The following is a 25,907-nucleotide window of genomic DNA, read 5'->3' on the forward strand; positions in this document are numbered from 1 at the left end:
AAGACAAAAAATCCAGACAGGGCCTCCCCGGTGGCGCAGCGGTTGAGCGCTGGGTTGCAAAGCTGCCCGCAGCCTCTGCAGTGCCGGTTCGATTCCCAACTGCTCCCCGGCCACTGGAGGAGGGTCCCGCATGGCGCGCAGACCTCTCCTGCCACCCGCTGCTCCCCTCAGCAGTGTACTTCGGTCCTTCTGCCTGCTCTGCTCCCTGCTCTGGCTCTGGTGAATTCTCTCACCCTCCCGCACTTCTGACTGTACACAGTGCTTGTATAAATAAATAAATAAATCTTTAAAAAAAAAAAAAAAAAAAACATTTTTTATTAAAAAAAAAAAAAAAAAATCCAGACACTTTTATTCTCAACTCCTGTAACAATTTTGCCGTGAATCAGACACTACATATTTGGAAGCACAGCTGGTTTCTATCCTTTTCCATGCCTAGATTACTTTCAATTATATGATACTGCTTCCAAATTATCACGAGTTAGACTCTTCCTTACATGTCCTGACCTGCTGTTATAAAAATGGAACGTAAAAAAACCTGTAAAAATGTAAGTTACTGAGCAATTTTACCACCACAATTCCAAGCTGACTTTCAATGTTCAAGCAATATCCATCTTTTAGCAGGTTAATGAGAGATTACAATTAAAAAGAAGCATAACTAGATATACTGACAGTCAACATACCATAAAATGTATAGCTAACAATTTACAATAGTGGGTAAACCAGATATTAAATTTAAAACTCATGAAATTCAACTTCTTAAAAGCTAATGGTCACTTACAAAGTAAATTCTTTACTCTACTTTTAAAATATAAATCATATTTTTTGTTATTGTTGCTTAACTTAAAATGACCATCATTTGGTAAGCATGGAGGCATCTCAGAAGGTGCTGAAATAAAGTTCAGGAAAAATCTGCATTACACAAGGACATTAATTCACACAAACACCACACCAACAAGAAACCTCTGAAAAGTATACCTGTATCAGCTTCATGCTCTTTATTCTCATCGGTGAGAGGGTTGTCGTGAAGCTTTAAATAGATCTCTATAGCAATTCTCGCTGCCTTGAAGTAAAATGGATGTTGTCGAAGTACATCTTCTAGTTTTAATAAGTCCACATATGATCTAAGGGTAATCTTCCTCATACAGTATGTATGAAAGTCAAACTGGTCATCAGTGATTTCTATGAAATGCTAATAAAATTACCTTTTATTATATTGGAGTATAGCGATGTCAAAAAAATACTACAAAAATCAAAGCATTAGAATTACTTCTTCTCTTGGCATGAAAAAATTAGTAAAATATATAAAATTATAGTCATATAAAATTATGATTCAACATAAATGTTTTGTGTATCAAATAAGCAAATGTAACTGGCAATCATCTAGCATGGTATATGGAATATAGCAGGCACTAAATTGTATTTCCCTTATAAAAATGAAATACAGTGCTTTAAAATATATACATTTCTTTCTTAATCACACTTAAATAAAGCTGTGATATATCAAACATAATTAATATACATAATGGTACAGTATAGTAGACCTACACATTATGTTAAACATTCAGCTTTTATGTTTAGAATGGTTGGCAAATGATAGTAATTGGTAATTTTTCTGAGGACACACCTGAATCCTATATAATAAAACTAATAAAATGCTGGTATGTGGGAAAGAAGTCAACTAGCAAGTAAATCAAGCAACAAAACACATAATTAAGCTCTGGGGTTGTTTACCTCCTAAAAGGTCAAATGCAAAATTACATAAACCTTTTTCCTGTGAAAAACACATAAAAGTAAGTAAACTACTAGTGCTAGAAATGAATCAAAGTAGAGGACTAAGAAAACAGTGAACTTATCAGAAAATGTGGAATTACATAGGGTACAGAAATACTGTGGCATTTCAAAGCTTGTACCTATACGTGTATCAGCACTCAATCCCATGACAAAGAGTTCTCTAGGATGACTTAATGAGCTTTTGTATGTGAAGCAGCAGTACCATTTGGAAAGAAAAATAAAAAAAATAGAAACATAGCCAAGATAAAACTCATCGTACACAGTACTTACTCTCTCAATCTCATGACACTTCTTAAGTGCTTCACCAAATTTATTCATCGCCTTATAAGCCTGGGCACATTCTGTCTGGAACCACATACATTGCATTTCGTTTAAATTCTCCACCGCTGATGTTCCTTCCTACATGAAAGTCACATATATTCAAGACATTTCTTACCAAATAAATTATTCCAACATAGGAATTATTTATGAAGGAACAAATAATCAACTGATTTAAATTCTTTCAAAATCATTTTCTATTACTTTACCCCATCTCAGAGTAAGAGGGAAGAGTTGATGTGAAATTTAAAATAATATTTGTAATTATTAAAAATGTTCATTATTATTATTATTTATACTTTGTAAATGATTAATCAAAAAATCAACATAATTGGGGTTGAAAATTAACATAACAAACAGGATACTCGGTATCAGCTTCCCCCAGTCTAAAAATTTCATCTGAACACACACCAATATAAATCAGTTTTGAAGTTCAATGTACAATCATCCAAAAAGAAAAAAATCATCTAAAAAAAGAAAAATAGCTTTATATTAATACTGATTTCTAATGTTTCTTCATTAAGTAACTATTTCGCTGTTAAAAATATTAGGAACAGTGAAAAACAGCAAAGTATATTCCTACAAATGGGCTTAGTCCTAAATAAGAACATCAGTTGTACAAACCCTTGTAAACTTTGAGCACATTTCTTCAGCCTCTTTTATCAGATTGGCTTTTAGCATGTATTTTGCACACTTGGAGTTGATAAATCTGTCTGCGGTGTCCAAGGCCTGGGCTTCGTCCATCCACCTCGCAGCTTCTTTAATATTCCCAGCATGCTTACAGGATACAAAAGCAAAATAAACTAATCAATATGATAATTGTATTACACAGGTAATTTGTTCCCTGCTGATTAATAACACAAAAGACAAGGTGTTCTTCTGAATCTTAAGATCCTAAATAAGTGTAGGTGCATCCACTCTGCCGTAACAGACGTTTTGATACCTTTCTAGTCATGTAGAATGTAGGTTCTCTGACAGTAAAGATTTGTTTTGAGAATTTTATCTACTCCTATAATGTCACTGCCTACAACAGCACCTGACCCATACTACTCTAATGATTGAATCAAAGAAAATAATTGCAATCTTTAAGACAACACAATGTAATTCAATGCAGAAGTCATAAATGAGAAACAGATGGTCAAATTTAAACTCCAAAGGAACCACAAAAACATTACTCATTATGAGCACTGGTAGACATTCCACAATGACCCTCATTATCATTCTCCTGTCTAATTTGCTTAGCAAAGCCACAAAGCTAATGAACATAAACTGACTTTGAAAGGTGCTTTTAAAATATTAATTTCAATGTATCTTGGTAAATAAATTATTGGTTTCTACCTTCCCCCAAAACCACTTATTAATAAACTATTTGTATTAACAGAAAAAACCCAACTTTATCTAAGAAGATCTTTCTTGGAACATATGACTGGAGATTCTCAAGCAGGACCCAGGAATTGAGGAGGCAAAAGAAAGAATATGTAAAATTCGTAACAGAGTCTTCAGTTTCATTTCATTAAGATTACCAGAAACTGATTCAACATCATACTTGAATGTTAATAGAAACAAACATTACACAGCAAATAATTACTTTTGATTATATTAATACCTCACAAGCATATATGTGAATACATCAGAATTTATACTATGAATAACCATCATATGTCTATAGGCAGTCAAACAGACGAAGTTAGCCTCACCATGACAAATCTAAAGATAATGGGACACTCCAATATCAAGGGAAATAAAAGCAAAATATCAACAAACAGGACTCCATCAAACTAAAAAGCTTTTGGACTGAGAAAGAAATTACCACTAAAACAAAAGGCAACCTGTAGGCTGGGAAAAGATACTTACACATCACACATCCAACAAGGGACTAATTTCCAAAATATATAAAGAATCCATACAGCCCCACAACAAAAAAAATCAACCAAATCAAAAAAACTGACCAAAGACCATGTGAACACCTAGACGGCCTACAGGTGCAGGAAAAACTCATCATCACTGACTATAAGAAAAATGCAAATCAAGACCACAATGAGTTATCACCTCACTCCTGTGAGAATGGCCTGTATCAAAAACACCAGAAACAAAAGCTGGTGAGGACGTGGAGAAAAAAGAACATGTGCCCACAGGGGAAGGGATGTAATTTGGTGCAGCCTCTATGGGAAACAGTATGAGGAGTCCTCAAAAAATTAAAAGTGAAAACCTCATCTGATCCAGCAATACCACTGCTACAGACTTACCCACAGAACAGGAAAGCGCTAATAGGAAGAGCTATGCACACCTGTGTTCCCAGCGGTATCCCTGACAATAGTCAGGCCATGGAACAGGCCAAAATGCCTAATGACAGACAACTAAACTGTGGAATACATGCACAATAGAATACTGCTCAGCTGTTCTCAAAGATGACAGTGCCTACTAGGACAAAATAGATGGATCTGAAACTAATTACACGAAGCGGACAAATGAGAAAGTTAAAGACAGTTATCAGATGGTTTCACTCATTCACGGAATAGAAACAACCAAAGAAAAACTGGCAAAGCACAGCAAAAACAATTCTTAGGTGCTGTGGAAAATACCAGAGGGAGGATGGAGGTGGAGGGGATGAGGAGCCCGGGAGATGGGGAGGGAAGGTGGCAACGTGCTGGCACTGGAGAGCTGATGGAGGAGTGAGCCCAGAGCGAATACAGAGGTGTGAAGTTGTACTACCCAAATTATGGTTATGTAAATGACTGGCATCAATAACATTTGAGAGGAAAATAAAACACTTGTTGTACCATTGTTATTCCATGGTTCATGAACGATCAGAATATGCCATTTCTCACTGCACTTAGAATAGAAAATACAGAAAAAATTTGTCTCATTACCTTTTAAGAAAAAAGGAAAAGATTTTTACCTTGTAGATTTTAGCTTTCACGAGAAAGAGTTCTATCAGCGTGGGCGTGCTCTCAATAGCGGTATTGATGTACTCCAGGGCAATGGAAGGCTGGCCGATTTTGTCATAATGTTGCGCCAAGTAGTACTGGACCCAAAGCAATGTGGTTGGTGGTTCCTCTTTCCCATCATCTTTAAAAAGCAGGGGAGGCAAAGGAAAGAAACCAAGATTAGCCGTTACATATATCAAGAGAACACCTACCTCAAAATGGCTCTTTATTAATAAGGAAAGTAGTTTGAGACATGTTGAGATCTTTGTTATCTAGCTATAAAACTACTGTTAAATTTATAAGATCTTTGAAAATGACCAAACTTTCTTGTATCATTACAGTCGCTAGCATAATCCCTTGCATTCAGTAAGAATTTCATATAATAAACCAAGTAAGTGAGATCAAAGTTACAACTAATTACCTACCAAGGAAACGGAAAAGGGTGGCTGTGGCAAGCTGTACACTCAGATTATGAGAGTGTCTTGATCAGGATGTTATTTATGAAGGGGAAGCCTGAGGCATGTAAGAAACTTTCCACTAATGTGACTTTAAAACTGGGGGGGGGGGGGGCCCGCAGAGCTCAGTTTTCTTGATTGGGTTTCTAGATAATGTATTAAACCATACATAAGTATATTTATAATGTGGTTAATTAGCAATCCTTAACATATTTTAATATTAAGCTGACTATGCAAAGATGTATAATTTAAGTGGAATAAAAACCATACCAAAAAATAAGATAAATAAAAATGATTACTCTATATTTCATAATATATTTCATAATTTAATACACTCACAACAAAATGTGTAAGTACACAACCCACACATTTAAAAATGCTTTTTTAATACAAATTTCTAAAATCTGATATCTGCTTTCAAAGAAAGCAACGAGTGTTCATCTTTATCCTAGTAAAAGTAGGATGGCTCAGTGGACAAACAATAGGAGTGGAACTCACCAACTCCCGATCTGAAAGATCTGCAACAAAAGTGCTGCATATTCTTGGGCATGTCATTGAACCTCTTCCACATTTGTAAAATATGTAGGAAAATGCTGATAATCAAAGGAACATCATGATGATTAACCAATGAAGCCATGGTAATAACGCCTTCTAAAATGTATTATTCAAATAATCTGAGAACCTAGATACAACGATCAACCCAATAGCAACAAGCACCCCAGGTCCCATACTGGGCTCCCCATTGCAGGAACCAGGAGGGCTCTTTGGAAAAACAACTGCTTCCAGGTTGGCTGTGGGCAGTGTACAAGATGAACTGGAATATCTTGCCATAGCAAACTGTAAGGAAGCTATCAACTACTACCATGGTGTGTTAAGTCTGGGGCCATCTTAAAACACAATGACTGAAAGTATCAAGTATGTTTACATCCATGAATTTATAATTTATACCTTTAAAACATGCTTGGGCATCTTATCCTTGAAGAATACTACTAGATCAAATCATTATATTGAAAACAGATAAAAAACAACCACAATAAAAAAGCAGGTGCAGGGAAGAAAGGACAGCATTTATCTTGCTTTCCTATATACAATCTGAAATACCGGATATAACGAAAGATAACTTCTCTTTTAAGATAATAAAAAGTGAATGACCAAGTTCCCGAAAGTTGCTAACATATAAAAACAAACACTATATGACTCCTGATGGAAGAAGACATCACCACAGGTAAAAAAAAAAATCACCCCTCTTATATTTAGAACAAAATCAGTGCATCCCTGGTGGCACAAGGGGTTAAGCACAGCACTGCGCAGCTATCTGAAGCCTCTGCAGCACAAGTTTGATCCCCTGCTGACCAGGGAGCTACCCACATGGTGCAGCAGACCTCTCCTCTCTCGCCCACTGCTTACCTCAGCACTGTATTTCAGTCGGTCTGCCTGTTCTGCGCCCCACTGTCTCTGGTGAATCCTCTCACCCATGCAACTCTGGCTATACCCCAGCTCTTGTATGCATAAATAAATAAATTGTTTTTAAAAAAAGAATCATTTGAACCTCCTTGAGCCCTTACTCAGGCCTCAGAAGTCTGCAATGCTGATGCTGCTTTGTATCTGTTCTTCCAGCAAGTCATTAGCTTTACATGGATGCTGAGCAGCACCTGAAGGGCCTACTGCAACTGAAGAAGTGAATTTTAGTTTAACTTTAAAAATTGTAAGTCAGCCAGCTAATGGCTTTCTTAGTGGACGGCATAGCTTTACAGCCAACCACCAATTTATGAAAAATTCAGAGACTAGAACACCATGGGGGGGGGGGGGGTCGGGGTGGGGGGTGAGGTAGAGGTGCAGTCAGCAACATCTAGAGACTGAAGGAAAAACACAGATTTCTTCAACAATAAGTCCCAGGAAGAGTAGATGGAGGAAAAAACTCTAGGTTAAAAGAGAGTTAAAAGACATACCAACTACACTAGAAATACTCATCTTGATCTCCACTCAAAAGTAACTTCAAAAACAAAGTGACATTTCTAAAAGCTGGAAATAAATGCAAATGTGAATCTTTTTCTTTATGAACAGTCAGGTGTGCCGGCGAATGACGGTTATGAGCTTTAGCACACTGGGAACCCGAGGATGACACGACGCAACATTTGGGATATGCTTGGGAATAACCTCAGCACTTACCATTGGGGTTAAATAACCGGCAACTCTTCAGGGAGGTTTCATAGCCCACTACCAGCTCTTCTATGATTGCCACCTGCAGTGCAAACATACACACACGCTGAATTAAAAACTCACATGTATGCAGTTACAATAACAGATATTTGCGCAAATGGTGCGCACCATTTGCTATTAAAGGGCTAAATAAACATTACCACACACCCTGTACCCATGGATGAAGATTTAAATGCTCATTTTCCCATTTTTCCAGGTGTGTATTGGAGCAAAACTTTCTTTAAAAAATTACTGGCAACTTCTTTCCTGCTAGGAAATAAAGCATCAAGCTGAACTAGAAATCAGGAAAAGGATGGACAGAAGGAGGTGACTTTGTGGGCATTTTTATTTCAATTCTCATAAATTGCACCCACAGATAACATATGCTCTTTGGGAATCAAGAATTAAATGCTATGTGGAAAGAGAAATGACCCAAGTAGATGACAGCATCAAGTGTAATTTCAGTCCGGGGCAAGCTCTAGCACATCAGAAACAGCAAACAGCAGGTGGGTTTCTGAGGTCCACAAGAAAGAGGGACCGGCCCAGCGTCTGTCTCCTGAATCATGACCACACTACTTGTTCCAGGTTTCCTAAGAGATCTGTGAGTATTTTTAATTTTTAATTCTTTTCTTTGCTTAAGCCATCTATAATGACTCTGTCACAACACAAACCACTTAAATGACTTCAACTTAACCAACTCAGCAGATTAACGCCAGCTCTTCCATTACCTCAGAAAACTGTGAGGACTGAATGGTCACAACATATAGAATTTACTAAAGACTGCTTCACAAGCATCAAAGTCTTACTCTACCCAAACTGGATTAACACAATTTTATGAATGTGATTTATGCAATAAATAAAGAGAAAAGAGTCGTCAATAAAGCCCATACCTTGGGCCTCTCAACAGAAGACTGATAAATAAGTGTTAGTTTGTCCCATCTCTGTGATTCTTCCCTTTAAACTCAATCATTTTAAATCCAATCAACATGTCTTGGTGCAAGCAAAAAAATTCAAATTAAGATTAAAATATCCTCTTAGCAAGCATTTGGAACTGACAATACATCGTTGAAACAGTAAGTTAACATACTGGGACAGCAAACTCTTCTGATGCAACTTTTTCTACCAAACAAAAAAGGACAAAGATTATGAAGCTAAAACTTAGTTTAATAAAAAGAATCACTTCTGACTTTCACCATGAGCAGAGATTAAATGCTACAGAAACCACAACCTTGCCAACCTCTCATACCTACAACTGACTCATTAAAGGATATAGCAGAAATCAAAGACAAAAAAAAAAGCAAATAATCAGTAAGTTATTTAGCTAACGAGAGAAGAGGATGAAAAGGAGCTGAGACAAGTAGAAGTATTGAAACTGCACCCCAGGAAGCCTGAGGCCTGACTCACAGAGAGTACACAGTGTGACAGAGCTGCGAGCCTATGGTTCCACATGCTGAGCAGAGAAATCATAATTTAAAAAATGTGGTTTACTTTACCTTTTCTTTATCTTTGTATAATGACCTCAAAGTATTGAAGACTGGTGGGCAACCCTTGCTGAAATTCATCCTTAGGAACTTATCCAAACATTCTTTAAACTTCTCACCTTGGAATAAAAAAATCCTGTCGGCTTACATTTACCCAAGCAACTCTAACAGACACTTTATTTAATCTGCATACTATATATTTAAAACCAAGGAAAGAGGGTCTCCCTGGTGGCGCAGGGGTTAAAGACATAGTGCTAGCAAGCTATTGCCAGTCATTGCTGCATGAGTTCGATCCCGCCCAGTGAGGTGACCCACATGGCACAGCAGACCTCTCCTGCAGTGTATTTCAATCAGCCTGTTCTGCTCCCCACTGTCTCTGGTGAATCCTCCCACCCCCGCACCTCTGGCCTACACCCCAGCTCTTATATGCATAAATATATCTTAAAAAAAAAAAAAAAAAAAACAAGGGAAGAAATTAAATCCTAACATCATTTCCGCTCCTTGGCAATTATTCTCATTTACCAGATAAAAAGTTTAATGGCAGTCTTCTTGGCACCAGTCCCCTGGGATATTTAGTCCAGGCTTCTTCATAAATTTTTAGTCGCTCTAACATATTAGCTGCAGACAAAAACAACTTCTCTTAATATGATGTTATAAATTGTACATTTTTCTAGCAAATTACAAATTTCTCAGTCTATAAAAATTATATTAAATGGAAAATTTAAGATGGAAGAAAATATTTGTAATCTAATCACCCAAATGTATCAACAGTAGTTTTAGACCATTTCTTTCTAATGTGCTCATATTTAGATATCTTTAATCATGTAAAATATGTAATTTTCCTTTATCTTGTTCTGCTTTAAGAAGACTGAAAATCTGAGGATTCTTTTACTTTCATTCTGAGAAAATTCTGGGCATTATGTCTCTATATATTGCTTCTTCACTATTCTCTTTAGTCTCCCCTTTGATTTATCTCGGAGCTTCTGGATCTACCCACTATGCTCTATTTCTCCACATTTCCTTTGTATTTTCTTTTACTCTCAGTGAGAGCTCCCCTCAGTTGAATCTTCCTCTTCACTATTTTTCCTCACTTGTGACCTCTCTTCTACTTAATCTATTAAGTTTTTTATGTCAGCAAGTAGGCATTTATTGCCCCAGTTCCTCACTGGTACCTTCTCATTTTCCTTATTTCATGGTTACAAGTTCCTTCCTTCATCTTAAGACTCCTCCACTGTCTCCACACTCCCTTGTGCTGGCACTGGTGATGACCCCCTGTGGGTTCCAAGGGCACACGCCAACTGTGTCACTATCAGTGTATCACGAAGGCTACCTACACCAGCCTTGAGGGAATATAATTTCAAATCAAGTCATCCTGGCTAATGAGCCGGCCTGTTTGTAGACATGTTTCCGGGTCTGCCCTCACAAGTAGGTCCCATACCTGGGAGAGGACTTGAGTTTACCTGCTAGGGTCCAGGTGGCCACAGAAGTTCTGCTCGCTTCTTTCCTTTAGGGAGACATCTCTTTCCGAGGAAATATCCCTTTCATGTTTTTTATGTTACTATGCATTTGCGAATCTTTTAAGTCGTTTCTAAAATACTCTTCTCAACTATTTCTAAGAATTTTAGTAGTAGATGAGAGGTTTCAGAAAATGCTGTCTTTCAGGGCCTCCCTGGTAGCGCAAGGGGTTAAGCACCGCACTATGAAGCAATCCACAGTCTCTGCAGCATAAGTTCGATCCCCGGCTGGCCAGGGAGAAACCCACATGGCACAGCAGACCTCTCCTGTCTCACCTACTGCTCCCCTCAGCAGTGTGCTTCAGTCAGTCTGCCTGTTCTTCTCCCCGCTCTGTCTCTGGTGAATCCTCTCACCGGCCCCCCTCCATATCTCTGGTCTGTACCCCAGCACTTGTATGCATAAATAAATAAATCTTAAAAAAAAAAAATGCTGTCTTTCATATTAAATGGAAGTTTGCAAAGATAGTTCTGTATTCATATTTTGAAACAATTCTTAACCACTATTTTTCCAGTTATGCTTTTCAATAAGTTAATAAAATATATATCAGCAAAGAAAGCACTTAACATTTAGAGAGTGCTGAAATACTACCTGGCTTCAGTGCCTTTTCCAAGCCTTTGTAGTAGGCCCAGTTCTCAGGATTCCTCTCTTGTAATCCCCTATAAACATCAGCTGCATCTTCCAAACGACATAATTGCAACAGAAGTTCCCCTGATAAAAACAAATGAATTTAACTAAATAAATCTTCCAATTAGAACTTTAACTTTTCCTCAAAGTTTCTCTTAAGATCTGTTCAGTGTCAGGAAGTAGATGGAGGATTTGAGATCCTCCCAAGTTTCCAATTCCCTTCAACAAGACTTTGTATCAGGTTAGGAAATTATTTAGACTATTTTTGAGGATGAAATTATTTAGAAATGCCGCCCTCTTCACCACCTCAATTCAGTTACTCGTCTAACTCCAGGTCATTTTCCCAAATTCACTGAACACACTGACACTAAGCCATCATCCACTGATCAACTATTGCTGGCATCACAGAAACAATTTCAACATGCAAACTAACTGATCTAATCCAGTACCCTAACCTTATGTCCCTGAATCAACCATAAAACAGTAACTGCTGTGGCAGCCCATAATCACGGCCACATCCAAAACTTCCCTTTTCTTTCTTCCAACCACCGAGCAGGCATCTTGCTTTATGCTCAGCTGTCTTGACTTTCTTATCTCACTAATCCTACTCTTCAACCTTAGAGAAAAAACCATTCCCTTTTCTTCAGACCTTTCAACACATATAGAGTGCTACAGCGTGGCCAATCCCAGCCCTGAATGACATTAGCAGCCTCAAATACCAAAATCAACCTTGAAATCTGGCTCCCTTGTATACCAGTGTTAAGGCCTAGATCACCCCAATTGTTTGCTCCATATCTTTCTACAAAAGGAAGCAAGCCATGAGTTGAATGGACAGAGGCAATGGTTTCACCAGAAATATATGAGCTCCAAACTCCTATTTAGTCTCAAACAATGCTTGGGGTCTTTTTCCTTATTCTTAAATGGCTTCCATTCTACCAAAGGTATTTTCAAACAATGACTTCACCCTTGGATCTGTTGTTCTCATCAGATAATAAATATAAACACTGAGTGTTTACTGTGTGCCAGTGATTTAGCTGTTTCACCTGATTATCTAATGCAGTTGTCAAAGTTCTACTAGAGAGGCCACTACTATTTCATTTTAAAATGACAGAACTTAAGCAAACTTTTTGGGGGTTAACCGGAGGAGTCAGGATTTGAGTCCAAGCAATTAGATTAAAATAGCCCATATTCTCAATGTCTAATCAGTCATTCTCAACTGAAGTTACTTTAGCCACCCAAGGGATATTTGGCAAAATCTAGAGACCTTTCTGGATGTCACAGTGAAGAGGAGGTGCTACTGGTATCTGCTGGAGGGAAGCTAACAGTGCCAAGGCGGACAGACAGCCTGCTCTATGCTAAGCCAAAGCCTACTTCAGCAAGCAACTTTTCTCCCCTACACTACACCATTCCTCATTTAATTCCCTTAATCTTTCCCCAACTTTTCTTTATGTAAAGAACTGGTATGATTAAGAATTAACAATGAAACTGTCACTGTCCACTCACCCGATCTAGGAAGTTCTCTAAGTTATCTTGATCAACTCATCCTCTCCTCCAGCTCACCACTCTCAACAATGTCTTTATTGCTGGCAATTCCAAAGATGGATTCTACTCTTGGTTCCCTTCTATTCTCTTTATGTATCCTGTCCCCAGTATCTCTCTCACTGTAGGCATTCAATGCATATTTTGTAGAATGAACCAATGGATGTTTCCTATTCGCTTACAAAGTGGAAGCAACTAAAAGAGAACATCCAAAACCCCACAATACATCTACACACATACTTGCCCACAGACGCAGCATCTCGTTTACTATGAGTAAACTATGTTCTTATCTAAAATTAATCCTTCAACATACTAGATTAATCCTTTCCTCTGTATCAAATGTTCTGTCTTGACTGAATCATTCTCCTCCGGTGAGCAGAAGCATGTGCTGTCAAGTACCTTCCTTTCATCCTGTGGACCATTTCACCTACCACCACCCTGTCTGCATCTGTTTCCCTTCAACAGCAAAACTCCTTGAGTCACTAATGCATACTATTTTCAATTCTTCTACTTCCGATCACATTTAAATCTACTTGATTTGTTTGCGCTTTTACCACCCTACTTCCAAATGATGGAAGTACTTTTGACAAGATCGCCTATGACCTCCAAACTGATAATACCCACTGGTCAGTGAGTCCTCATCTAAATGAGCATAGCTGCCATTCTTCCTCACTAATCAGGTAATCAACAGATCAAGTGAAACAAAGTACTTAAGAGCACTCTGAAAAATTATTGTGTATTTTCATAAAGAAACCGAAGCCTAAGGTTTCCCCCATGTCAGACAGCTACTAAGTAGCCCATGAAGGACCACTGACTGGTATTTTTCCGATCCTGACCTTTCCATTCTATCAGAAATCTCTTCATAACTAACTGACCACTCAGCCACAACTACTGAACTCCAGGATCTTTGGACATGTAGTTTTTCTTGCCTGTAGCATTTACCTCTACTGTTATTTCATCTATATAATGGGTATATTCACTGTGTACACACACAGCACACTTTTCTAGTATTGAAATTTAAGGGAACCAAAGGAATTTAAACCCAGCAAACTTCAGTTTCTTGTACTAGCAAGGGCAAAAAAGAAAAAAATTTAAGATTGTAATTCTTAGAAATTACTTGTATTTTCAATTTTTTGTTAATTCTTCTTTCACTTTCCATAATCACTTCCTCAACTTTGAGAACTATAAGATTTCTTTTTCTCAGCTTTCTAATAAATGGCAACATTGAAGAACCTTATTGAGGGATATAAGCCATCTATTACAATCCACACATATGAAACCAAATCTCTGGTTTCAAGCCATGTCCAGAGAGACAATGATATAATTATAAAAACCCTAGGAATGTCCTGTAGTAATCTCTGGTTTATCAATATATGCTACTAGTAATAAAGAAGCTAACAAGCAGTTTCTAAGAAATTTAATCTTCTGTCTTAGGAAATTAAGTAATTGTCTCCAATGTTGTGAGCAAACCCTGTATTTTCTGATCAAATATACTTTAAAGAAATTAATATATTGAATCACTTCATTCAATTTTTTTATTATTTGCAATTATTTTTTCTTTATCAATATCCATTGTTTAAATATTTTTCCAAATTATTCAAAGCGCATGAATTACAAATAGGTTTTCTATCTTCAAAAATGTGTATTATACACAATTTATCTGCAGCAACTAGATTTTTCAGACTTGCTCTTTGGCATAGTTACATAAAACAGTAAACGACATTCTTAAAAAAAAAAATACCTTTGGTTTCTTCTACAGCAAGTTTATCACAAATCTGCTTTTCATAGGTACAAAGATGTTCCAGGGCTTCTCTATAGAGACCTGCTTCCCGAAGAACTTGATTTTGATATAAAAGTAGTTCACTATATTCATAATCCACTTTATCAGGTGATGTCTATAAGTGGATATAAGGAATACTAATTGTAAGGATTGTTTTCATATTAGGAAATTTTTTACATACAAATGCATATAAGAGGTAAATAGATATTAGCTTATTGACGAAACTTTTTAAAAATTCCCAAATACCTGTTTAGGGAGCAACTTAGCAAGCAATGACAATAATACTTACAATCCATTGAATAAGTATCCAATAAATCCTTACCATTTCATAATCTTCTAATAAATGGTAAGCAATTAGTAAATAAAAATCCTTCTAATAAATGGTAAGCAAATAGTAAATAAAAAGGCAAGGAAGAAAAGTGCTTACTTAATGGTAAAATATTAAATAAATCTAGAAGGAACTCACGAATCACCATTTTGCAGCTGTCACAGGAATCACTGATTAACGGCAAGAATCATAATCAGTGATACCAAAATTAGTGGCAAAAACCTGATAAGGAACAACAGGCTACTCATTAAGTCTCAAGTTACTTATTAAAAACAAAGAGGAAAAAAATACCAAGTTTATAGTGAAGAAAAATGACAGAAATCACCTTACAAATAATCAGATACAACAGACATCATGTGTTTCATATGTAGACATCATGTTACCACTGTGCCTCTCAAGGTGAGAGAACAGTGCGTCTGTGATTTCCTGCAAAAAATGCACAACTATACCTAATAGTGAGAAATAGCAAACAAATCCAAATTGATGGACATTCCACAAAGGCGCCATCCCTGGATTCTTCAAAACTATCAATTGTCATGAAACACAAAGAAATCTTTGAAACTATTCCAAATTAAAAAGAGACTCAAGGAAAATAACAAGTGAATGCAAGGTATGGTTCTAAATTGAATCCTGAAGTGAAAAAGAAATTGCTAGAAAAGATATAAGTAAGACAATTAGTAAGTCTTAAATATGGCCTGTGGATTAGAAAATAATCTATCAATGTTAAATTTCCTAATGCCTGATAATTTGTACATATTATCTGTAAAGATGCAACTAGAGTTATTCTTATACCATACACTGAAACACTTACGAACAAAAGTACGATGTCTCCATTTCCAAATGTTTTGGGAACAAAATTAAACAGAGGAGTAGATATTGTCGAATAAATGTGTAAAATATTAGCAATTAGTGAGTGTGGACTCCTATATGGAGTTCTTTTTCATTATTCTTCTCTGTAAGTTTGTAAGTTCTCTGTCAAGTCTGAAACTATTTCAAAATAAAGCTATCAAGTTCATGTAATCTTCTTTTTCATTATTCTTAGACTCAGACTAATTTACCTGTTGTGTTTTCCTAAATTCTTCTAAAATCTTTGCTGCCATTTCATAATCTTCTAATAAATGGTAAGCAATAGCATAGCCGATCCATGATGCTCTCTGTGCAGGTCGAAGCTGGAGTAACTGATACCTCGTTTCCTTTAAGGGGGGAAGAAAACAACACTTTTTCTTAGATTTACAGTTAAAGCAAATTTTTCCTTAAAAGATCATATTTACCCCACAACAGTGAGGAATATGCAGCACAGAGCTTAGAACAATAATAGAAAACAGTTTCAAACAGAGGCAAAGAGGTATTTGTGAAAAGACACAAATGACGCCACGCCTCCAAGATAACTGTCTAAAATCTTTTTTTTTTTTTAAGATTTATTTTATTTATTTATACTGGGGTGTAGGCCAGAGATGCGGGAAAGACGATTCACCAAAGACAGAGTAGGGAGCTGAGCAGGCAGATCTACTGAAATACACTATTGTGGGGAGCAGCAGGTGAGCCAGGGGAGGTCTCCTATGCCACGTGGGTCAGCTCCCTGGCCGGAGATGGAACTCAGGACACAGTGGCTGCAGATAGCTTGAGAGAGACTTTAACCCCTGTGCCACCAGGGAGGCCCCTGTTTAAACTCTTTCAAAAATCCTTTTTTATTTGTGCATCTACTAACTCTAACAAAAGAGATAGAATGGAAAAGAGTACAAAAGAAAAAAATTATTCAAAATTTATTTAAAAACTACAGTGAGTGCCCAACCTCTAAGTTAACATCCACAGAAACAACTCAGTGGGTAGTACATGCAGAAGAAGATAAAATAAGTCTAAGGAGAGCCAAATGATTTCAAAGATAAAACGTAGCTACCAAGAGACTATTCTCAATGCAGGTAAGCAGAAGGCAAAAATATGTGTTTCCCTGGAAAATGTGAGAAATAAAGGTACTATTTACATGTTTGCAATAGAAGTTTTATACATACATGATAATTTTCACTGAATTAACTCAAGTCTACATAAAACCCAAATCTCATTCACAGTAAAATACATTCTTTAAAGTTGTTATTCTAGACATACATATAATCACCATTGGAAGAAAGAGATGATCCAATTGGGAAGAGGAGATAATTCAATTTTTAAAATAGAAGGTTTATTATAAAAGACGTATTCAAAAAAATTTTTAAAGATCTTAACACCAGTTTCCCCTTAGGATAAAAAAGCCTCTATTTTACTTACCCTATAACCTTCAAGATCTCGCATTTGTATCTGTAGTAAGGAAAGGTCCCTTAAGATTTGAAGATTGTCTTTATCCCATTTTAGCGCGTTTCTGTAACACTTAATAGCTTCATCATATTTCTTGTCTGACCTCTGAAGAAGCCCATAAACGTGCCAACCTAAACAATTTTGTTAAGGACACAACCTACAAGTCAAGAAATAATATTCCAATATTTACCAGGAAACTTGGAGAACTATAGCTATTTACAAACTAAGAGCTTAAAAAGGGAAGCAATATAAAGCTAGAAGGCGGTTTAATATACAATGGAAAACAGCACAGCTTCTTGAGCCAGAGAAAATTAGGTCTTGCCTGCCTTATTAGATCTGTGACCTTCAACACGTTATTTAGTCTAATTATGTTTCTTCAGTTATAAAGTATAAACAGAAATAGTCTATACAGCAAAATACAATGGTTTGGTGACTAGGTGGAATACCGTATATAAAATGCTTACTGGCTGGCAGAAATAAATGCTAGGCACGACCTTAATTATTAAAAAGAAAAAGAAGTATCTGTAACATAATTAAATCATAGATTTTCCTTTCTCTAGTTAGAAGTACACAACTGCACATAAAACAACATTCATTCACTTAACAAATCATTAAAATTTCTTTTTTTTTTTTTTAATAGAGGCATGTTATTTATTTATTTATTTATTTTGTTTGTTTGTTTGCTTTGTTTATACATGCACTGGGTACAGTCAGAAGCGCGGAGGGTGAAGAATTCACCAGAGCCAGGGCGGGGAGCAGAGCAGGCAGAAGACCGAAGTACACTGCTGAGGGGAGCAGCGGGCGGCAGGAGAGGTCTGCGCGCCATGTGGGACCCTCCTCTGGTGGCCAGGGAGCAGCCGGGGATCGAACCGGCGCTGCAGCCGCGGGCAGCTTTGCAACCCAGCGCTCAACCGCTGCGCCACCTGGGAGGCCCATCATTAAAATTTCTTAATAGTCAGGATGTGTAAATGATCAAAAAGGATAGTCTCCTGCATTCAAAGTCTGCGTAAATGACACAAATACATAAGCAAAATCATAGTAGGTCATACAAAACATTATGAAGAGTGGACATTCGTAAAAGCTGGCCCCCTAACATATGTAAGGTCTGTCTACGTTAGCGCTTAACTACTACAATACTACCCAGCTTCCACCCTCAGTCTCTCTACTTTTTTCTCCTGCCAGAGTAACTTTTCTAAAACACACATAATCAAAAGAAAATCTTCACATTCCAAAAACTTATTTTTCTTGTAGATCAGTTTCAAACTTCTCAATCTAACAACTTTCATGCCAGGGATCCTCAACACAGTCAGTAAAATACAGACTGCCTAGGGCAGCATGTATGACTGAAAACACATTTAATATAAATTTTACTGAAAAGTAACCTTTATTTAACATAATTGCTTAATATAAATGACAAAGTGCAGTTTAGCAAAATCTTTTCATTTGGTTGGAATATGATTTTAAAAGCCTAACATAAGACACATCAGCCTTCATAATCTGATCCCACTGCTCCTTATTTGTCACCAGTGCCCTGCAACTTCAAAGACTTGATCACCTCTCTCAAGCATGGGCACCAATCCTCTGGTCCCCGCCTCCTATAGTGGCAATGAAAGTTTACTGCTCTCTCCTGCACATCCAGTGAGGTTGGGCAACTCTTCTTCAACTTCATGCTGTCTGGACTACGTGACCACCACCGGCACCACTGCAAGAGAAGAAGGCCAGGGACTTCATAGATCACTTGCTTTTTGTTTTATTAAGCTAAAGGGTAGTTGCCCTGTAACATTACTTCAGGTGTACAATTTGATTTGATATTTGCATATACTGCAAAATGGTCACCACAATAAGTCTAGTTAACACCCATCACCATACATAGTTAGCAAAAAATTATTTTTCTTGTGATTGAGAACTTTTTTTTTTTTTTTAATTTATACATGCACTGGGTACAGTCAGAAGCGCGGGAGGGTGAGAGAATTCATCAGAGCCAGAGCAGGGAGCAGAACAGGCAGAAGGACCGAAGTACACTGCTGAGGGGAGCAGTGGGCGGCAGGAGAGGTCTGCGCGCCATGAGGGATCCTCCTCCGGTGGCCGGGGAGCAGTCGGGGATCGAACCTGCGCTGCAGAGACTGCGGGCAGCTTCACAACCCAGCGCTCAACCGCTGTGCCACTGGGGAGGCCCTGATTGAGAACTTTTAAGAGGTCTACCATCAGTAACTTTAAAATATGCAATCCTGTGTTAGCCACAGGCACCACGCAATACAGCACATCTCCAGGACTCATTTATTTTATAACTGGGATATGTGCTTTATGCTCCACTACCCAAGCTCCCTCTGGCAACCACCAATTTGTTCTCTGGACTTATGAACTCAGAATCTTTGGGGCTGTTCTATTGTTTTGTCTTTATTCCACATTTAAGTAAGGTCATACCACATTCTGTCTTTCTGACTTTATTTCACTTAGCATGATGCACTCATGGTCCATATGCTGTCACAAAGAGTAAGACTTCACCCTTTATGTTATGTATGACTGATTATATCCTTGTGTGTCTGTATGTGCACACACATTTTCTTTACAAAATTGTCTATCAACAGACACTTAGCTTGTTTCTATGACTTAGCAACTGTAAGTAACAGCTGCAATGAACCTGGGGGTGCATATACCTTTTCAAGTTAGTGTTTTCACTTTCTTGAAATAGATACCCAGAAGTGGAAGTACAGGGTCACATGGTGGTTTTCTTTTTCATTTTTTGAGGACCCGCCACACTGTTTTCCACGGTGGCCATGTACATATTTTCTCATCAGCCATACCAGTTTACATTCCTATCAGAGTGCACAAGGGCTATAACAGCCTTTGAACTGCCTCTGATCTCTACCTCCCAAAAAATTATCCCCGGAGTGTTTAATGTTACTGAAAATTTAAAGAAACCTATCCATCAGGAGGAACCCGGTTAAACAAATCATGGTAATATACAATCATTAAAATCAATGAAAAGATAGCAACAACAGCCGTATTAATTATTCTTTGCTTACTTTTTTAGTTTCTGTTACTCCCAACTCACTTCTGCTTTACCAGATTAGGTATAATTTTTCAATAAGCTGTAACATTTTATGTAGCACTGGAAAGTGTTCTGTGGATGCGTCTAATAAGTATCCTTCCTCAAAAGGCTAAGTTCTTTGAGAACAAAATCCATCTTTGCCTCACTATGCCAGGGGCCTGCTAACACTTGAAAATATACTGTTTCAGCACTTAAAATTGCTTTAGTACACAAAACAGATAAAGAAATATTTGTTTAAAAACTATCTAAAAAATAACAACCCACAATTTTTTTTCTATGTTCCCTAGGCATTTGTACTTGTTCATAACCCTCACACTGCCCGAACAAAATAAAATTTATGAGGTATAGGTGTACTTAGCTTTTTCAGGCACTAATGTTAAGCATCTTACTATCTCATCATTAACCCTCTACACCCCCACAGTGATGTGGATATAATTACTGTCGTTTTACAAATGAGGTAACTACACCCTAAAATCACAGGAGGAAACTGCGCTCTCAATATCAACCAGCACTATATTGCCTCTCTAATGGTCCATATTGTATTGCCTCTAAATTTATGAAGAGGGGGCCTCCCCGGTGGTGCAGCAGTTGAGCGCTGGGTTGTGAAACTGCCCGCAGCCTCTGCAGCGCTGGTTCGATCCCCCGCTGCTCCCCGGCCACCGGAGGGTCCCACATGGTGCGCAGACCTCTCCTGCCGCTCCCTGCTCCCCTCAGCAGTGTACTTCGGTCCTTCTGCCTGTTCTGCTCCCCGCTCTGGCTCTGGTGAATTCTTTCACCCTCCCGCGCTTCTGACTGTACCCAGTGCTTGTATGAATAAATAAATAAATGTAAAAAATAAATAAATAAATAAATGTATGAGGAGGGTGGGCCTTCCTGGTGGTTCAAGGGGTTTAAGACGCAACCTATGAAGCTGTCCATAGCCACTGCAGCAAGAGTTCGATCCCTGGCCGGGGAGCTACCCACATGGCACAGCAGATCTCTCCTGACTCGCCTGCTACTCCCCTCAGCAGGGTATTTCAGTCAATCCACTTGTTCTGCTCCTAGCTCTGTCTCTGGTGAATCCTCTCACCCACCACACTTCTGGCCTGTACCCCAGTTGTTGTATGCATAAATAAATAAATCTTTAAAAAAAAATTTATGAAAAGGGTGAATCTGCATAATGTATAGAAAGAATTTCCATAGACATTTTAAAAAGAAGGTCCCAATTATCTATGACTATATATAATACTAGAATGTGTAACTATATAAAAATGTTCCCTGAATGAAGGAAGTTGCTGTTATCCAATTTAAGAAAGAATCATCTCTGGAGTTACAGGGTTAGAAGACTCTAACAGATCTAACACTCAAAATTACAACCTTAGCTTAAGACACCCCAATCTTCCAAAAAGGATACACACATGACTCTTCAAGTCATTCCTCAATCCTCTACGAACCAATTCGTAAGCCTCTTCCTTTTTTCCCAAACAGTTCAGTGTTAATCCTTTCATAGCCAGGGTTTCTATTAAAAAGGAAGGAAGAAAAAGAAAAGAAATTAACATCTGAAAAAATAAACTAAAACTGTAATCATAATCTCAAAAACAAAGTCCGATTATCGTAAGTATTTAAAAATTTAAAGGAGATTACTGGGAAATTTTCCAAATTTGTACAGAATTAAAATATTTAAAAAACTGACAAACTGAGCACACACACATTTCTGAAATGTGTGTTTCAGAAAATGAGCACAAATTGCACACTGGAAAGAAAATCTGGTTAACTCATATGTCAACAAGATGCAGTGACTCTGTTACTGTTCTTCAGAGGAATTCCATGGAGGAACTTGTAAAATAAAGCTCCTTTAAAGTGTGAAAAACTTTATCTTAAAAAGACTGTTTCTGTGAACCCAAGTTACATGAAGATTAAATGTACTAGTCAATGATTAAAAGATAGACATCAATTTTCTACATTTCTGATTTTCAAACTTTTAAAATAAATTCATTGGGATTACTACTGAATATACAAGTAAAAGATATCAGAGACATAGCATTTGCAATCAACAGACTGAAATAGTTGCATAAACCATTAAGTTTTCAGAAAAGGAAAAAGATTTCTCATATGTATCTTATAAAGCATAAAAGAATAAAAAGAACTCATGATTTTATCTGCCTTCTATGACTAAAACTTAGAATTTACAAAAGAATTAGAAGATAAAGATTAGTGGTATGATCCTGAAAAAAATCAACATTAATTGGAAAATTCACATAAGGAAGTGGAAGGGAAAGGGGGCAAAACTATGTATAAATTTATTTTTTTCATGTGTAAATTTAAAGGAAAAGGTAGCAAACAAAATATTTGCCAAGTAGGCAAATTAGCAAGCTACTGCAGAAAATATCTTTGTTGTCAAAGAGGTAAAAATCTATTTCTTACAAGTTTATCGGTCACTATTAAGTGTCTTAATTTCATTCAGGGTTCCCTTAAGTTTAAAGCAAACCATAACCTTAAGTACTGTTAAAAAAAAAAACAACTTTCATTATTTATGACACTTGCTATACAGATCTGCTAAAATAGAGGAAACACCACATTTTATAAAGAATGGAAGCAGGAGCTCCACCACACTGAACGCTATCATGATTACCTTAGCAAGAGTTAGGGACTGGCAGGCGTACTTCAGAAATGAACAGAGAAAAACCTAACATCCAGCTGGCCAGCAAAAAGAAGTACGTTTTAACAATGAAAAGGGGAGAGAGAACCCTAGACACTTTTATTCCCACTGCTTTCCATAGCCAAACAATTGTATTCTCGTGAAAGAACTAGAAGAGCGCTTCAGCACCACTCCTGGCTCCACTTGGCGATACCTAGAGAACAGTAGCCAATCGAAACCTCGGGCAGCCTAAGTGCATCCAGGTCAGACGGCCAAAAGCTTCTTTTCCCTTTGCCTCTTCTCAAGTGTAGCTACACATTCTCCCCTTGCTTTACAGACATTTCACCACCCAATAGTCTATCCTCACCTAGGCAAAAGCTACATAAATTTTCAGTACATTACAAAATAAAAATTATATCTTAAATATGAATTAAGATACAATGTTCAATAGAAAGATGTTGGTTCAGAGCAAAAGACCAGACACTTAGGGAATAAGCTTGCTGTAAAGGATAAAATGTCTTCAGCTCAACTGAAGATGTAAAGCAAATTTTCTTCTAACATCTTAAATAAACTTATTTACTAAAATCAGCACATTGGTCATCCTAGGATCACCTGCTAATATATTCAATACAGAAGTAAGTCATAATTCATGTAGAATGTGTCGCTGTTTTGACAATTCAAAATACTGTTTTAAGCATCTTTTCACAGGAGTCAAGGATGAGAGTAACAGCACCCAAAAAAACTGAAGACAGACAAGTAAACAAAACTTAATCTACTTATACTTACAAGTAAGTGTATGCTATTTACACTTACCTCCATGCTCTGCAAATTTGGGATTAGAGAGGATTTGTTTACAGAATTTCAATCCATTTCTATACTGTTTATGCTCATAACATCTCTGTTAAAACAAAAAAGAAAAATTTGCGTTTAGGAAGAAATGCAAGCAATTTGAAATTCAATGCTAAGTTCTGGACTCTGTTAAAGGCAACAAAAAGAACCATACTCTCCTAAGTCCCACCAAAATGCCAGTTAGTATGTATATGCGTATCTAATATGAACACTTAGCAATAACATGTAATATATGATATTGCATATCAATCTATTGATCTGTCTAGTTCAAATACACAAAGTAAAACAAAGAAACAGAATATAAATACAGGAAAAATAAAATCATGAGCTCATCCAAAAGATCTAATATGTGTTAGATAAATAAAAACTGATAAAAAGTAAAGGTGTACAAACTGCATTTTAAAATACTATTTTTTTACTAAAGGCAAGTCTCTCAGGTCCAATGGGACAAGTGCATGTGAACCAATGGGTGGCGGGAAGGAGGAAAGACCCACACCAGTTACATCACAGTGAAATTTCAAAGCCTGGAAATAAAGAAAGCTGCTTCAAAACATCACAAAAGAAAAGAAAGTCACACAACAAATATCTACATTCAGAAGGACACAGAACTTTTATTCCAAATAATAATGGAATGCTGCTGAAAGGCTGAAAACTATATATAGCCTTCAAAACTCAAAGCAAAAGTAAGTTTCAACCCAGAATTCTATAGTCAGTCAAATTATCAATCAAGAATACAAGTAAAATAGCACTGTAAAATTTCTGAGAAAGCTAAAGTTTTATCTTTGTGCACTTAAAAGCTATTAAAATAATCAAAAACAACATGGACCTTAGTAAATAAGGAATTTAATGTAAAAAAAAAAAAATTCCAGAACAACTACAAAATGAAGCAGGAAGCCAAACATTACTAAGGGATAAATTTCCACCAATTGGTGTACCTCACAATATGGAAAATAGTATTTATAAGCACATGGCAGAATTGTAAGTACATTTGAAGAAAATGAGCAATAGATCTACCAAGAACTAGGCAGCTGAATAACTAAGACAGCTACTGAATCCAGGAAAAATAAAAGCATGTTTAAGAAAAGAATGGTCTTAGTGACATATTTGACTTAACAGTGAACATTATATGCATAATAACATAATTTTAAGTATTCAATTCAATACTAGTTTACAAACATTGTGATACAACCATGGTGAGTAATGCGTTAAAAAGAAATGGGCAAAATGTGAATGATGAGTTTTTAAGTCTTCATTTCTCATTAAACAGAAGTCAACAAATATCTAAAAGTCACTTAAAAAAATAAACAGTGATATATGTAAACAGCAAAAAATCAACACCAATGAAAGTGGCTAGCAAACCCGAGGATCCTTGACTCTGGAGTGGAAATAGGATATATTTTTTCCACCGAAAACCTTTAAGAGCTATTTGACATTTAAGTATCAACATGTGCTTTCATTATAATTTTTTTCAAGATTTTTTTTTAAGATTTATTTTTTTAAATAGAGGCATGTTTTTATTTGTTTGTTGTTTGTTTTTTGTTTATACATGCACTGGGTACAGTCAGAAGTTCGGGAGGGTGAGAGAATTCACCAGAGCCAGAGCGGGGAGCAGAGCAGGCAGAAGGACTGACGTACACTGCTGAGGGGAGCAGCGGGCGGCAGGAGAGGTCTGCGCGCCATGTGGACCCTCGCCAGCGCCGGGGGATCGAACTGGCGCCGCAGAGGCTGTGGGCAGCTTCGCAACCCAGCGCTCATCCGCTGTGCCACCGGGGAGGCCCTTAAGATTTATTTATTTATACAAGCACTGGGTACAGTCAGAAGCGCGGGAGGGTGAGAGAATTCACCAGAGCCAGAGCGGGGAGCAGAGCAGGCAGAAGGACCGAAGTACACTGCTGAGGGGAGCAGCGGGCGGCAGGAGAGGTCTGCGCGCCATGTGGGACCCCCTCCCGTGGCCGGGGAGCATCCAGGGATCCAACCGGCGCAGCTGAGGCTGCAGGCAGCTTCGCAACCCAGCGCTCAACCGCTGCGCCACCGGGGAGGCCCTTTTTCAAGATTTTTTTTTAAAGATTTATTTATTTATACAAGAGCCGGGGTACAGGCAAGACACAAGGAGGGTGAGAGGATTCACCAGAAACAAAGCAGG

At 37.4% G+C, this 25,907-nt stretch overlaps 1 protein-coding gene across 2 annotated transcripts in view; it reads right to left on the minus strand.

The window, feature by feature from the left end:
* The window catches only part of NAA15 (N-alpha-acetyltransferase 15, NatA auxiliary subunit), a 68,200-nt gene that overhangs the window by 18,229 nt on the left and 24,064 nt on the right, over window positions 1-25,907 (minus strand). For both annotated transcript variants that reach the window (XM_037497490.2, XM_054689989.1), the window contains exons 2-14: window positions 23,729-23,813; window positions 21,692-21,796; window positions 17,220-17,377; window positions 16,016-16,150; window positions 14,591-14,744; window positions 11,275-11,394; window positions 9,694-9,789; window positions 9,184-9,290; window positions 7,661-7,733; window positions 5,009-5,178; window positions 2,734-2,886; window positions 2,062-2,190; window positions 976-1,189 (exon numbers count right to left, since the gene is read on the minus strand). In XM_037497490.2, coding sequence (XP_037353387.1) covers window positions 976-1,189; window positions 2,062-2,190; window positions 2,734-2,886; window positions 5,009-5,178; window positions 7,661-7,733; window positions 9,184-9,290; window positions 9,694-9,789; window positions 11,275-11,394; window positions 14,591-14,744; window positions 16,016-16,150; window positions 17,220-17,377; window positions 21,692-21,796; window positions 23,729-23,813 — 1,699 coding nt within the window. The remainder of the gene's footprint in view (window positions 1-975; window positions 1,190-2,061; window positions 2,191-2,733; window positions 2,887-5,008; window positions 5,179-7,660; window positions 7,734-9,183; window positions 9,291-9,693; window positions 9,790-11,274; window positions 11,395-14,590; window positions 14,745-16,015; window positions 16,151-17,219; window positions 17,378-21,691; window positions 21,797-23,728; window positions 23,814-25,907) is intronic.

Source organism: Talpa occidentalis, unplaced genomic scaffold, assembly GCF_014898055.3.
Source record: "Talpa occidentalis isolate TD23 unplaced genomic scaffold, MPIMG_talOcc4v2.1 talOcc4.8, whole genome shotgun sequence".
Taxonomy (NCBI): Eukaryota; Metazoa; Chordata; class Mammalia; order Eulipotyphla; family Talpidae; genus Talpa; species Talpa occidentalis.